This window comes from Hyperoodon ampullatus (genome assembly GCF_949752795.1).
Source record: "Hyperoodon ampullatus genome assembly, chromosome: 3".
NCBI classification, from domain to species: Eukaryota; Metazoa; Chordata; class Mammalia; order Artiodactyla; family Ziphiidae; genus Hyperoodon; species Hyperoodon ampullatus.
In genome coordinates this window covers 104,639,359-104,653,680 of record NC_136916.1, presented here as the reverse complement: position 1 = coordinate 104,653,680, position 14,322 = coordinate 104,639,359, and the positions used below count along the sequence as shown (strand labels likewise).

Sequence of the window (14,322 nt, the reverse complement as noted above, 5' to 3'; positions counted from 1 at the left end):
ACCACAGCTACTGAGCTCACGCGCCTCAATGAAAGAGCCTGCATGCTGCAACTACAGAGCCCACGTGCTCTGGACCACGTGCGCCACAGCTACAGAGCCCACACACCCTGAATGGAGCCCACGCGCCACAACTAGAGAGAGAAAAACCCGCACACCGCAACTAGAGAGAAGCTCGTGCGCCACAACGAAGATCCAGCATGCCGCAACTTAAGACACAACGCAACCAATAAATAAATCCATCCATCCATACATACATGCAATGATGTTATAACCATAGGCTTTAAAATAAATAAGTAAATAAAATAAAAATAAAAATACTGTAAAGAATGCTGTGTTCCTGGTTGGTTGGAAAGGATTAATTCATAGTGAATTCATAGTGGACTGGTGGAAAGGTGATGCCTTACCACCATGCTGTTAGGCTATAATGAATAAAATTCAGTATATGTTTTACATACTTAGGATACAACAACTTTTTACTGAATTTTTATCCTAAAAGCTTTGGCCATTAAGGTTACTCCAGAGCATTTATAAACTGATTTGTTCTTTCTTTTAAAAAAAAGTTTAAGTCATTTTTCCGCTTCAGCTTTGGGATATAGTAGGGAAAGGTAGTGATTACAGATGTGTGTGTTAGTGATACTAAGGACTTCACTAGTTTGTGTAATGAAATACTTTCTTCCTTTGGTCTCTAGTGACAAGAATCACATGCACTTTGGGGCCATCACCTGTGCCATGGGTATTCGCTTCAAATCTTACTGCTCCAACCTTGTTCGCACTTTGATGGTTGATCCTTCTCAGGAGGTTCAAGAAAATTACAACTTTTTGCTTCAGCTTCAAGAGGAGCTGCTAAAGGAACTAAGACACGGTAAGGTGCCTTAGATAAGGTTTAGAAATCATGTAACAAAAATGTAGCATTTATGGGCATGGTTATCCCTGAGGCTCTTGTACTGTAAATAGAATTAGATTTTACTAACCTCCAGTCATCCTAACATTTAGTTCCTCAGTGTACTTTTCTTTTATGCATGGGTGGTTATTGTGGTTTTATACTGATTAAAAAAACCTCTGACTGGTTAGGCCTCTGTGTCCAGATCTTCATAAAATACTCTGGCCTTACTACTTTTCTTGAGAAAGTTCTGAGAAGTAGTATCTCTCCCAACAGGCTGTGTAATATTAATCCTATATTGAATGGATACCCGGAATCTTAGTTTGAGAGAAGATCTAATAGCAACCCTGCTAAGCAAGCAGCTGCCTACCTCAAAAGCAAAGCACTTGACACCTCTTTTGCCTTGAGACTTTTCACTCCCAGATGGCTAAATGGGACTTCATGTTTACCACCTTCAAACTACTTCGTAAGCCCACTCATGTTCTGCAGAGCTTCCAGGCACCATTCCCCCATGATACCTCAAGTTGATCTTGAGAGATCCAATTAGAGATCATAGTCCTAGGTAGTTTAATAATAAAAACCCCTCTGAGAAGATAGATCAGTGGATCAGGATAGAAAGCCCAGAGATAAACCCACGCACATATGGCCAACTTATCTTTGATAAAGGAGGCAGGAATGTACAGTGGAGAAAGGACAGCCTCTTCAATAAGTGGTGCTGGGAAAACTGGACAGGGACATGTAAAAGGATGAGATTAGATCATTCCCTAACACCATACACAAAAATAAGCTCAAAATGGATTAAAGACCTAAATGTAAGGCCAGAAACTATCAAACTCTTAGAGGAAAACATAGGCAGAACACTCTATGACATAAATCACAGCAAGATCCTTTTGGACCCACCTCCTAGAGAAATGGAACTAAAAAAAAAGATAAACAAATGGGACCTAATGAAACTTCAAAGCTTTTGCACAGCAAAGGAAACCATAAACAAGACCAAAAGACAACCCTCAGAATGGGAGAAAATATTTGCAAATGAAGCAACTGACAAAGGATTAATCTCCAAAATTTATAAACAGCTCATGCAGCTCAATAGCAAAAAAACAAACAACCCAATCCAAAAATGGGCAGAAGACTTAAATAGGCATTTCTCCAAAGAAGATATACAGACTGCCAACAAACACATGAAAGAATGCTCAACATCATTAATCATTAGAGAAATGCAAATCAAAACTACAATGAGATATCATCTCACACCAGTCAGAATGGCCATCATCAAGAAATCTAGAAACAATAAATGCTGGAGAGGGTGTGGAGAAAAGGGAACACTCTTGCACTGCTGGTGGGAATGTGAATTGGTACAGCCACTATGGAGAACAGTATGGAGGTTCCTTAAAAAACTAAAAATAGAACTACCATATGACCCAGCAATCCCACTACTAGGCATATACCCTGAGAAAACCATAATTCAAAAAGAGACATGTACCAAAATGTTCATTGCAGCTCTATTCACAATAGCCCGGAGCTGGAAACAACCTAAGTGTCCATCATCGGATGAATGGATAAAGAAGATGTGGCACATATATACAATGGAATATTACTCAGCCATAAAAAGGAACGAAACTGAGCTATTTGTAATGAGGTGGATAGACCTAGAGTCTGTCATACAGAGTGAAGTAAGTCAGAAAGAGAAAGACAAATACCGTATGCTAACACATATATATGGAATTTAAAAAAAAAAAAATGTCATGAAGAACCTAGGGGTAAAACGGGAATAAAGACACAGACCTACTTGAGAACGGACTTGAGGATATGGGGAGGGTGAAGGGTAAGCTGTGACAAAGCGAAAGAGAGGCATGGACATATATACACTACCAAACGTAAGGTAGATAGATAGTGGGAAGCAGCCGCAGAGCACAGGGAGATCAGCTCGGTGCTTTGTGACCGCCTGGAGGGGTGGGATAGGGAGGGTGGGAAGGAGGGAGACGCAATAGGGAAGGGATGTGGGAATAGATGTGTATGTATGACTGATTCACTTTGTTATAAAGCAGAAACTAAAAAAAAAAAAAAAAAAAAAACCCCTCTGAGGCTACCATATCTGGCTTGAAATATGTATTCATATCCTAGACCCTGAAAAATTAAGTCCAGAGTTCTTCCAGCAGTAATTCACCCATTTAGTAGTCCTGTTTTTCAAAATGTATAATAAGTTTAATGTGATACCTTTTATCAACTCTTAAATTATTTCACTGAGACCAACCGGGGTTCCACAGTCTCATTGGAGTGATTCTAAAAAACAGTGTAATTAAAGAATGACCAGGCAGATTGTTTTTTAAAATGCACATTTCTAAGTCCTACCACTCCTGCAACTGTATTCCTTATTTTATGCTTTGAGAAACCCTGCTTTAGGGAACATTTATTTATTTATTTATCTCTCTATCTATTTATTTATTTATGGCTGCATTGGGTCTTTGTTGCTGCATGCAGGCTTCCTCTAATTGCAGCAAGTGGGGGCTACTCTTTGTTGCGGTGTGGGGGCTTCTCACTGCAGTGGCTTCTCCTGTTGCAGAGCATGGGCTCTAGGCACGTGGGCTTCAGTAGTTGTGGCTCACAGGCTCTAGAGCGCAGGTTCAGTAGTTGTGGCACATGGGCTTAGTTGCTCCACGGCGTGTGGGATCTTCCCAGACCAGGGCTGGAACCTGTGTCCCCTACATTGACAGGCGGATTCTTAACCACTATGCCACCAGGGAAGTCCCTAGTGGACTTAATAGGTGAAAAAAATGTTGATTAAAAAAATGTGATTTTGGGTTTTTTTTTCCTGAAAGATGCTTTAATGTCCCATGTCTGTCTCATTAGGTGTGAAGATATGTGATGTATATAATGCTGTCATGGATGTGGTTAAAAAGCAGAAGCCAGAGCTGCTGAACAGAATTACCAAAAACCTTGGGTAAGATGCTATGATATACATTGTCACTCTGAGTCAATTTTCATGACTGGCAGTCAGGCAAAATATTCTTAGATGATTCAACCAATATTTGTGGACTATTAACTGTGTGCCAGACACATTGTGTTATCAGAGAATGTGAGAAATACTTGAGTTCTGCTCCCAGGGATAGGGTGGAGATTTTTCCAGACCAATGTAGTAGATGCCAATAGTGTTCCAGCCTTAAATTACAAATGTGAGGAGACATTACATACTATATTTCCTTTCTTAGAACACCTCAGCTCATATTTGCAAATTAAGTACTCTGAGATATCCTACTATTTAAATTCTTTTTTCAATTTTTATTTTATCCAGTGTTTCTCAAATGTATTTGACCACTGAACACCTAGAAATACCTAATAACATCTTACAGAACCAAAGACATTTGAGAAACAAAAGCTCTAGGCAGTCTCCTTAGATGGAAGCTAGTTGGGGTATATAGTTTATTTCTGGACTTCTCTGATGGACAAGAGGAAATATATTGACCTATACCAAGTCTTGGCCTAGGTGACTTAATGAAGCCAGTTATCGCATTCTACTACATAGAATAAGTGTTATGTGCAGTACTTAATTAGAAAGTCATTTTCAACATATTAACCCAAACTGTCCTCAGATCTTCTTTAACTGACTGATCAGCAGGGGCAAATCACTCAGCATGTTTGCTTGCCTTATCTTGAAAATTGAAATAGGATATATTGTACTTGACTCAGGTTAGAGGTCTTTTAGCCTATTGCTGAAGTTTCTCTTCATTCCTTTTTTAGGTTTGGAATGGGCATTGAATTCCGTGAAGGCTCTTTAGTAATTAATAGTAAAAATCAGTACAAACTGAAGAAAGGTGAGTTTTACATGCATGCAATAGAAAAATAACCTTTTTGAAAATTTTCTTTTAGCTTTGTCTCCCTCTATTCTGTATAAAATCACACTTCTCGGGCTTCCCTGGTGGCGCAGTGGTTGAGAGTCCACCTGCCAATGCAGGGGACATGGGTTCGTGCCCCAGTCCGGGAAGATCCCACATGCCGCGGAGCGGCTAGGCACGTGAGCCATGGCCGCTGGGCCTGCGTGTCCAGAGCCTGTGCTCTGCAATGGAAGAGGCCACAGCAGTGAGAGGCCCGCATACCGCAGAAAAAAAAAAAAAAAAAAATCACACTTCTCCATCCTTTCACAGTCATTGACTCATTCCTGTTTTGCTCTTTTAGGAATGGTTTTCAGCATCAATTTGGGATTCTCAGACCTGACTAACAAGGAAGGGAAGAAACCAGAAGAGAAAACCTATGCCCTATTCATTGGTGACACGGTGCTTGTGGATGAGGTATGTATTGCTTCTTCCACTTTGAGTGGTCATGAACTTACTTTGGAAGTGCATTTTTGCCCTATGGTTCCCCCCCCTTTTTTAAATTGAAGTATAGTTGATTTATAATATTATGTTAGTCTCAGATGTACAGCAAAGTTTTCAGTTATATATATTTTTCAGATTATTTTCCATTACAAATTATTATAATATACTGCATATAGTTCCCTGTGCTACATAGTAAATCCTTATTTACTCTTGTTTATTGCTTATCTATTTTATGTGGATTTTTTGTTTTTAATATTTGTTAAATGCTAGCTAAGGGGAAGGAGAGATCCCTATGATAGCCTAATACAGCTAGGGATAGAGATTGTTTAAGCCAAACCCTTTATTACATTGTGGCTTGAACTTTGATTATGATAATGTCAGGAACTGATTCTAATAATGGAACTGATTTTTTTTTAGTAATGGCTTTATTGAGCTACAGTTTACATACCATACAATTAAAGTGTACAATTTAGTGATTTTTAGTATATTCACAGTTATGCAACTATCACCACAGTCTAATTTTAGAACATTTTCATCACCTCAGAAACCCTGTGTGCATTAGCAGTCACTCCCCACTTCCCCCTCAGGCCTAGGCACTGACTTTCTATCTGTAAGGATTTGCCTTTTCTGGATATTTGGGGTCTTTTTGTGACTGGTTTCTTTGACTTAGCAGGAACTGATTCTTAATAATAGCAAATATTTAAGTGCTCTTATTATAGGCTAAGCATGTTTATGCATTAATTCATTGAATCCTTACAATAACCCTATGAAGTAAATACTCTTATCCAAGTATGCAGATAAAGAAACTGAGGCACAGAGAAGTATAAGTAACTTATCTAATGTCACAGAGCTGGAAAGTGGTTGAGCCAGGTTTCAAATCAAGCCTGTATTCTTAATCATGATCCCAGTGTTGCCTCCCAAATTGTAGTTCCTGATGTGTGTTTCAGAAGATAACTGGTTTTATTGTCAGAGATTTTTTAGTACCAGAAGGTTCAGACCGTGGCCCAGCTATTTACTGGGTTTGAAAGTGAAAGTGTTTCACTTAAATGCTCTTACAGATGTCTGACTTCCTCCTTGTATTCCAGGATGGCCCAGCTACCATTCTCACTTCTGTGAAGAAGAAAGTGAAGAACGTGGGGATTTTTCTAAAGGTAGGAAGAAGATAAATGAGTGGTGTAGGAAGTTTGATACAGTGAGGAAGATAAACAATATTGGCTAAAATAATTAAGACCTGAATTTCTGATTATGATTTTTTTTCCCCCATAGAATGAGGATGAGGAAGAAGAGGAAGAGGAGAAAGATGAGGCTGAGGACCTGTTGGGAAGAGGTTCCCGAGCAGCATTACTTACAGAAAGAACACGAGTAAGCTTACTGTATTAAGTTTACTGTATTACTTTGATGGTTCACAGGTTTTGATAACTTGGGTTTTCCCTTCTCTAGAATGAGATGACTGCAGAAGAAAAGCGAAGAGCACATCAAAAAGAACTGGCAGCTCAACTCAACGAGGAAGCAAAGAGGCGATTGACTGAACAGAAAGGGGAACAGCAGATTCAGAAGTAAGAGTTTGCATGGAGGAGTAAGATTGTTTTAGGGTTATATGTGATGTGCAGAAATTTCTCAAAAACATTTTATTCCCACTCCAGAGCTCGTAAATCTAATGTGTCCTATAAAAACCCATCTTTGATGCCTAAGGAACCACATATTCGGGAAATGAAGATCTATATTGATAAGAAATACGAGACTGTAATAATGCCTGTGTTTGGCATTGCGACGCCTTTTCACATTGCCACAATAAAGGTACTAACTTTGAATCAAGCTCCATCCAAACAGTGTCTTAAAATAGATGACTCTCCGGCTTATCATAGATGACGGTCCTGTCTGCATTGTCTCTCACACTCTGCTCCTTCTGACTCTACCTTTCCCGCATTACTCACTTTCCCCGTCTCCCTAATCTCCTGCTGTCATTTTCCTTCCTTTCCAGTTTGCACTTTGGAGAAAGTTAAATGATCTAGTCTAGAAACATAATTTGCCTATTTCTCTTTGAACTTTGAGAATTTTTTAACTGTTTTCATAAATGTGGCACAGAGAAAGAACTTTGAGAACTCATTGATTCCTTTGGAAACATACATTTGGTCATATAAAAAAATAGGCTAAATATGTAGTTTATTAGTTTTAGATTAAGGATTACAAGCTAGGTTTAGCAGCTTGTAACTACTAACTTAATTTTAGCATCTCTATAGCTACTGATCTTTATCTAGGAAAGAAATCTGTTTGTTTATTTTGCTAATGCTTTTCCTTTCTTTGAACAGAATATAAGTATGTCTGTGGAAGGAGATTATACTTACTTGCGAATCAACTTCTATTGCCCAGGCAGTGCTCTGGGCAGGAATGAGGGCAACATCTTTCCTAACCCAGAAGCCACTTTTGTCAAGGAAATGTGAGTTCCCAGGAAAACAACCATCCCCAAATGCCTGTTGGCAGAAGTGCTACCCTCAGAAACATTTCGTTCTCTGTGCTGTGTTCTCCCCCATTCTAGTGAATGGCAGCACCTTCCTCAGTGGCACTTGATTAGGTTCACCTTGCTAACTTTGTACTGTTTTGAGGATGGAACCTAATTTAAATCCTTGTGAAGATATTTTATCCTCACTATATACATATTTGGTGATAAAATCTCAAATGTGTGCCACATTGGAGTCTATTGATTCTTGAGGTGGAATAGGATAATTTGGGGAAGTTTATGCTGGATTTGAAATATTTGTGTGTTTCCCCCACCCAATGGATTAGTCATTTATAATATTCTCTGTTTAAGAGAGAAGAAAGGGAGGTTTTTTCAGCTTTCCAGACATTGTTTCATCATTCAGTAGTACCTTTTTCTCCTGAAAGATATTAAACCAGTTATGAAACATAATAATGAGTGCAGGTTACCTGGCATAATAAAGAAATTCACATAAGTGCTTCCCCTTTTCTGCAGTACATACCGAGCTTCAAATATGAAGGCACCTGGAGAACAGACAGTACCAGCCTTGAACCTTCAGAATGCTTTCCGAATTATAAAAGAAGTGCAGAAGCGTTACAAGACTCGGGAAGCAGAAGAAAAAGAGAAGGAGGTGAACCTGAACACCAACAACCACCTTTGTGCAAAAGGACACATGTGGGTTTTGGGGACATGGAAAGATACGTGAAAATTCACATTGATTTTCATTCTGCTTAGGGCATTGTGAAACAAGACTCACTGGTGATCAATCTAAACCGGAGTAATCCCAAACTGAAAGATCTGTACATTCGCCCGAATATTGCCCAAAAGAGGATGCAAGGCTCACTGGAGGCCCATGTCAATGGTATGGATGATCTCTCATGTGCCAGGGCTTTGTCTTCAGGGGCACATTTGTAGGAATGACAGATCAGATAATATAGTAGGACAAGGAAGTGCTTGGAGGAATCTACTTTGACATCGCTGTATGGCCAGAAGGAAAGGAAAGCTCTGTACCTTATTGGCATTTCCTCTGACCCTGTTCAAATCAGCCAGAAAAGATTCAGTATCTTCTGGCCTAACCTGATGATGTTCCTTGATACTTAGCTGCTTCCTTTCTTCCCCCGCAGGTTTTCGCTTCACGTCTGTCCGAGGAGACAAAGTGGATATTCTATACAATAACATCAAGCATGCTTTGTTCCAGCCGTGTGATGGGGAAATGATTATTGTCTTGCACTTTCACCTCAAGGTATATCTTTTTATCAGCCAGCTGTGAGCTCTTCGGCAAGATCTTTCTATCTCCCTCTTTCCCTTGAAATAGTGATGAAAAATATCACCTATCACATAAGATCATCAGGAAGATTGAATCAAATAATGCTTATAAAGTCCACAGTCCCTGACATCTAGAAGGTGCTAAGCATGTTTGTTCCTTTGGTGTGATATATAATGACCTCCGAAACGTATAAGGTCTTCTCCAAATTCCTGTTTCTGAAATAGAAAATTTTTGCTTTAGACAATTTATTACCAGCATAATCTTTTAAAAATTTATACTCTTTCATATTCCCAGATGTCATTATTGATGATGACACCAGGGATGGTTTAACTGTTTTTACATAAATGCTGTGGTTTCCAGTATAGATGTTTTAATATTTTCATGTTTTGTTGTTATCTTGCTTGTCTGTTGTGTAGACTTCTTTGTGGAAGAAGTCTTATAACTTCTTTCTTGTTCTTTCTGCTTCGTGCCCTCAGAATGCCATCATGTTTGGGAAGAAGCGGCACACAGATGTGCAGTTTTACACAGAAGTGGGGGAGATCACCACAGACTTGGGGAAACATCAGCATATGCATGACCGAGATGACCTCTATGCTGAGCAGGTGAAATTTGGTTTTGCAGGGGAGTGAGGTAGGATGCAGTCCAGTGATCTGAGTTCAGTAATTGTTATATTTTATAAACAACACCTGAAACTATCTGCAGAACTTTCTCAAGTATCTGCTGGCATGGTGTAGTGCTATGGCTTATGGATTAGACTTAAGTTGCAGGCTCAGCTCTACAGTTAATGTTATGGTGACCTGTAATAAAGTATCTGTGCTAGTATCATAGTTATCAGAATTAAGGACTACAAAAGCACTTCATGCTTTTTGAAGGGATTACTATTAACAAGTAAAGTCATAACTATAGTTAATTCGTAATTTTTTCTTGTGCAGATGGAACGAGAAATGAGGCACAAACTGAAAACAGCCTTTAAAAATTTCATTGAGAAAGTAGAGGCTCTAACTAAGGAGGAACTGGAATTTGAAGTGCCTTTTAGGGACTTGGGGTAATGTATCTCCTTCTCTTTTTGGCCTTTAGAAAAATTAGTTATTCTTCCTTTAATAATAATTTAACATGATATATCATGTCCTTTTTCCTATGGACATCCATTCCTTCTTGGAAATGTTTAAGGGCTGGGGTGAATGGCTAAGACTGAGAGGCTCCCTCTGGAAATGAGTTTCCAGCAAGCATGCTGGAGTTGTGTTTGGAATGGGAAAAGGAAAGAAGCCTGTTGTGGCAGCAGCAGTTTCTCTTGCAATGAGCCCCATCTTAGGTGAGTTTCTTGCTGTCTTTCAGATTCAATGGCGCTCCCTATAGGAGTACCTGCCTCCTCCAGCCCACTAGTAGTGCGCTGGTAAATGCTACAGAGTGGGTGAGTATTTCTGACCTCTTTTTAGGAAAACAAGTGTAAGAGAAGAGAAAGCAAGAGGGTAGACATTTTGAAAACTAGGTCCTTATTTCTTTGGATTTTCATTTTTGATACTTATCTTAGATATAAAACTTACTGAACAAATGATTCTTTAAAAGTCTTTTTGGTTTTTAAAGATAGTTTCTTTACATAATTTCCTTAAATGTATTCTCCTTGAGGAGAGATTTTGATCTTGCAGATCCTTTCGCTGGGGCTTCTTGGTATCTTGTATTTAGTCTTTGCCCCAAAAAACAAACAAACAAAAAAACAGTTTAGTTATCCTTTGTGTAGTGATTTTTAGATCCTGAAAGTGTTTGAAAATGCTGGTGCTTTGTGGGAAGTATTTTTCTGAAAATAATCCTGTTCTTTCCTGACAGCCACCTTTTGTGGTGACGTTGGATGAAGTGGAGCTGATTCACTTTGAGCGAGTCCAGTTTCACCTGAAGAACTTTGACATGGTAATCGTCTACAAGGACTACAGCAAGAAAGTGACAATGATCAATGCCATTCCTGTTGCCTCTCTTGACCCCATCAAGGAATGGTTGAAGTAAGTAGACCTGCCAGCAATCTCCCTCTTAGCCCATGAGCATTGTACCATAGAATATGAGTGTGGTATGTCATACATAAAATCTGCTGGTGTACTTAGTGAAACTGCCTTTGGGTTGTTATCAACCAGGACTCGAAAATTTGGGATCTGTTAGACATAGAGCCACTTTTTCCTGAATACTTAACAGTAGTTTATGGATATAGGAAAATCAAAATCTGAGATCTTTTTTTATTCTACTTGATGGATATATAAAAAGATCTATACACATGTGTAACTATTTACAAAAAGTGGGGGATATTTCTTTCTGGTTCTCTATTTTTACTAAAAGATGAGGGAATATATTTTTATTTTAGCCTTTGACATTCATATACTCACTGCAGCTAAAAGAATTCCTCATAGAAGTACCGGAACCCCAATAAAAAGGGAGACATCACTACATAGGTAAAGGGTGAGTCATGTGTAGCCATGAGTGTAGACTGCTCTGCCCTCCTTCCCCCTCCACTTACCTGTGAAGGGGAGGCACTGTAAATATAAATCTCCTCTTAAGAAATGGGTTGAGGGCTTCCCTGGTGGCGCAGTGGTTGAGAGTTCGTCTGCCGATGCAGGGGACACGGGTTCGTGCCCCGGTCCGGGAGGATCCCACATGCCGCGGAGCGGCTGGGCCCGTGGGCCATGGCCGCTGAGCCTGCGCGTCCGGAGCCTGTGCTCCGCAACGGGAGAGGCCACGGCAGTGAGAGGCCCGCGTACCGCAAGAGGAAAAAAAAAAAAAAAAGAAAAAGAAATGGGTTGAGAGAGCTTAGAAATAGACTTTGAGAAAGATACAAATTTATAGCTAATATGAGGATTTTCCTAAGAAACATATGCAGGTAAGTGATATGGTATCACAAATATTTATTAAATTTGTATGACTTTAAAATCAGCTTTATTGAGGTACAATTTACATGTAATAAAATTCATCAGTTTAAGTATTACGATTTGATGTGTTTCAACAAACGTGTACAGTCTTGTATCTACCATCATAATCAGGATATAGAATATTTCCTTTACTCACAGAAGTTCCTCATACCCCTTTATAATAGTCAGTCCCCTCCCTTCAACCATCACTGGTTTCTGCCACTGTGTATTTTGCTTCATCTAGAATTTCACATAAATGGAATTGTACAAGTATGTAATCTGTATCTTTCATCCTTCACTTGGCATAATGCTCTTGAAATTGATTCAAGTTGTTCTGCATATCATTACTATATTCCTTTTTATTACTGAATAGTATTCCACTGTATGGAGAGTCCATACTCTATTTACCCATCTACCAGTTAATAGACATTTGAGTTGTTTCCCATTGGGGGTCTTATGAAGAGCTGTTATAAATGTTATGTACAGGTCTTTGTATGGACATACGTTTTCATTTCTCTTGGATAAATGACCTAAGAGTGGGATTGCTGTGTCATATGTTTTATGGTTAAGTGTATGTTTAACTTGATGAGAAGCTACCAAATCCTTTGCCAGAGTGGCTGGAAAACCTGCAGCATGTGAGAGTTATAGTTGCTCCACATCCTCACCAATACTTGGTGTTGTCAGTTTTTTCCGTATTAGCCATTGTGGTGGGTGGCTGTCTCATTGTGGTTTCAGTTTGCGTTTCCAAGATTACTGATGATTTTTAGCATCTTTTCTTATGCTTATGTGTCATTCTGTACTTTTAATAAAGTATATTCATATTTTTTGCCCATGTTAAAAATCACATTGCTTGTCTTATTACTGAGTTTTAAGAATTTTTTAGGCTGGATACAAGTCCCTCATCGAATATAGGGTTTGCATATGTTTTCTTCCAGTAGTTTCTATGCCTTCTCATTTTCTTAAGGTGTCTTTTAAAGACCAAGAGTGTGAATTTTTCATGAAATATGTTTGATCAACTTTTTTCTCTTGTAATTTCTCCTCTTTATGTCTTATCTAATAAATTTTGCCTAACCCAAAGTCATAAAAATTTTCTGTTCTCTTCTAGAGTTCCATAGATTTAGGTCTTATATTTAGGTCTGTGATCCATTTTGAGTTAATTTTTTTTACTGTGGTGTAAGAATCAAGATTCATACTTTGCATCTATGTAGCCAATTATTCTAGTTATCATTTGTTGGAAAGGTTATCCCTTACCCATTGAACTACCTTGGCATCTTTGTTTAAAAAAAAAAAGAATATGTAGGAGAGGGTCTAATTCTGTATTGTATTCTGTTCCATTGGTTTATGTGTCCTTACACTGATACTGTACTGTCGTGAATATTGTAGCTTTATAGTAAATCCTGAAATCAGGTGGTGTAAGTCTTCCCATCTAGCTCCTTTTCAAAGTTGGCTATTATTATTTTGGCTATTCTACATAAATTCTAGAATCAACTTGTATCTTTCAACAAACTGGTTTATTTTGTCTAAGTTTATCAATTCTAGTATTTGTGCAATCATATATCCCCTTTCATTCCTAATATTGATAATTTCCTCTTTTTGTTAGTCAGTCTGGTTAGAGGTTTATCGACTTTTTTTTCCCCCCCATCATTATGAAATGTCTTTTCTTATTTCTGGTAACATTTCTTGTTTTGAAATCTACACAGTGTGATATTAGTATAGACTTCTAGCTTTATTTTGGTTAGAGTTTGTATGGTGTCTTTTTTTCTGTCCTTATACTTTTAACTTACTTTATATTTAAAGTGATTTACTTGGAGACACCATATATTTGGGTCTTACTTTTTTTAATCCATTCTGAGAATGTCTACCTTTTAATGGGATTGCTAAAAACAGGCCATTTACATTTAATATAATTATTAGCATGGCTGGGTTTAAATCTGCCATCTTTTTTTTCTTTTTCTTTTTTTTTTTTTAAAAGAAGGTCAATTTATCTGCCTACCTACCTACCTGCTTTGGGTCTTAGTTGCTGCACTCCGGATCTTCATTGCAGCATCTTTGTTGCGGCATGCGGGACTTTTGTTGCAGCACGTGGGCTTCTCTTTAGTTGTGGTGCACGGGCTCAGTAGTTGTGGCATGCAGGCTCAATAGTTGCAGTGCACTGGCTTAGTTGCTCCATGGCATGTGGGATCTTAGTTCCCTGACCAGGGATCAAACCTGCATCCCCTGCATTGGAAGGTGGATTCTTAACCACTGGACCACCAGTAGATGTACCATCTTGCTATTTGTTTTCCCATCTGTTCTTGTTGCTTTTCTCCTCTTTTTATGCCTTCTTTTAGATTAATTTTATGATTTTTTAAAAGATTTTTGTGATGTGGACCAATTTTAAAGTCTTTATTGAACTTGTTACAATATTGCTTCTGTTTTATGTTTTGGTTTTTTGGCTGCAAGGCATGTGGGGTCTTAGCTCCCTGACCAGGGATGGAACCCATACCTCCTGCATTGGA

General features: G+C 38.6%; 1 protein-coding gene across 1 annotated transcript in view; it reads left to right on the top strand.

The window, feature by feature from the left end:
• The window catches only part of SUPT16H (SPT16 homolog, facilitates chromatin remodeling subunit), a gene marked incomplete at both ends in the record, with an annotated part of 34,090 nt that overhangs the window by 16,454 nt on the left and 3,314 nt on the right, over nt 1–14,322 (top strand). Inside the window, 16 exons of the mRNA XM_079701321.1 lie at nt 690–862; nt 3,731–3,821; nt 4,619–4,692; nt 5,054–5,166; nt 6,279–6,344; nt 6,460–6,555; nt 6,634–6,749; nt 6,837–6,990; nt 7,503–7,630; nt 8,165–8,300; nt 8,405–8,531; nt 8,794–8,912; nt 9,413–9,538; nt 9,869–9,981; nt 10,272–10,347; nt 10,761–10,930. Coding sequence (XP_079557447.1) covers nt 690–862; nt 3,731–3,821; nt 4,619–4,692; nt 5,054–5,166; nt 6,279–6,344; nt 6,460–6,555; nt 6,634–6,749; nt 6,837–6,990; nt 7,503–7,630; nt 8,165–8,300; nt 8,405–8,531; nt 8,794–8,912; nt 9,413–9,538; nt 9,869–9,981; nt 10,272–10,347; nt 10,761–10,930 — 1,878 coding nt within the window. The remainder of the gene's footprint in view (nt 1–689; nt 863–3,730; nt 3,822–4,618; nt 4,693–5,053; nt 5,167–6,278; nt 6,345–6,459; nt 6,556–6,633; nt 6,750–6,836; nt 6,991–7,502; nt 7,631–8,164; nt 8,301–8,404; nt 8,532–8,793; nt 8,913–9,412; nt 9,539–9,868; nt 9,982–10,271; nt 10,348–10,760; nt 10,931–14,322) is intronic.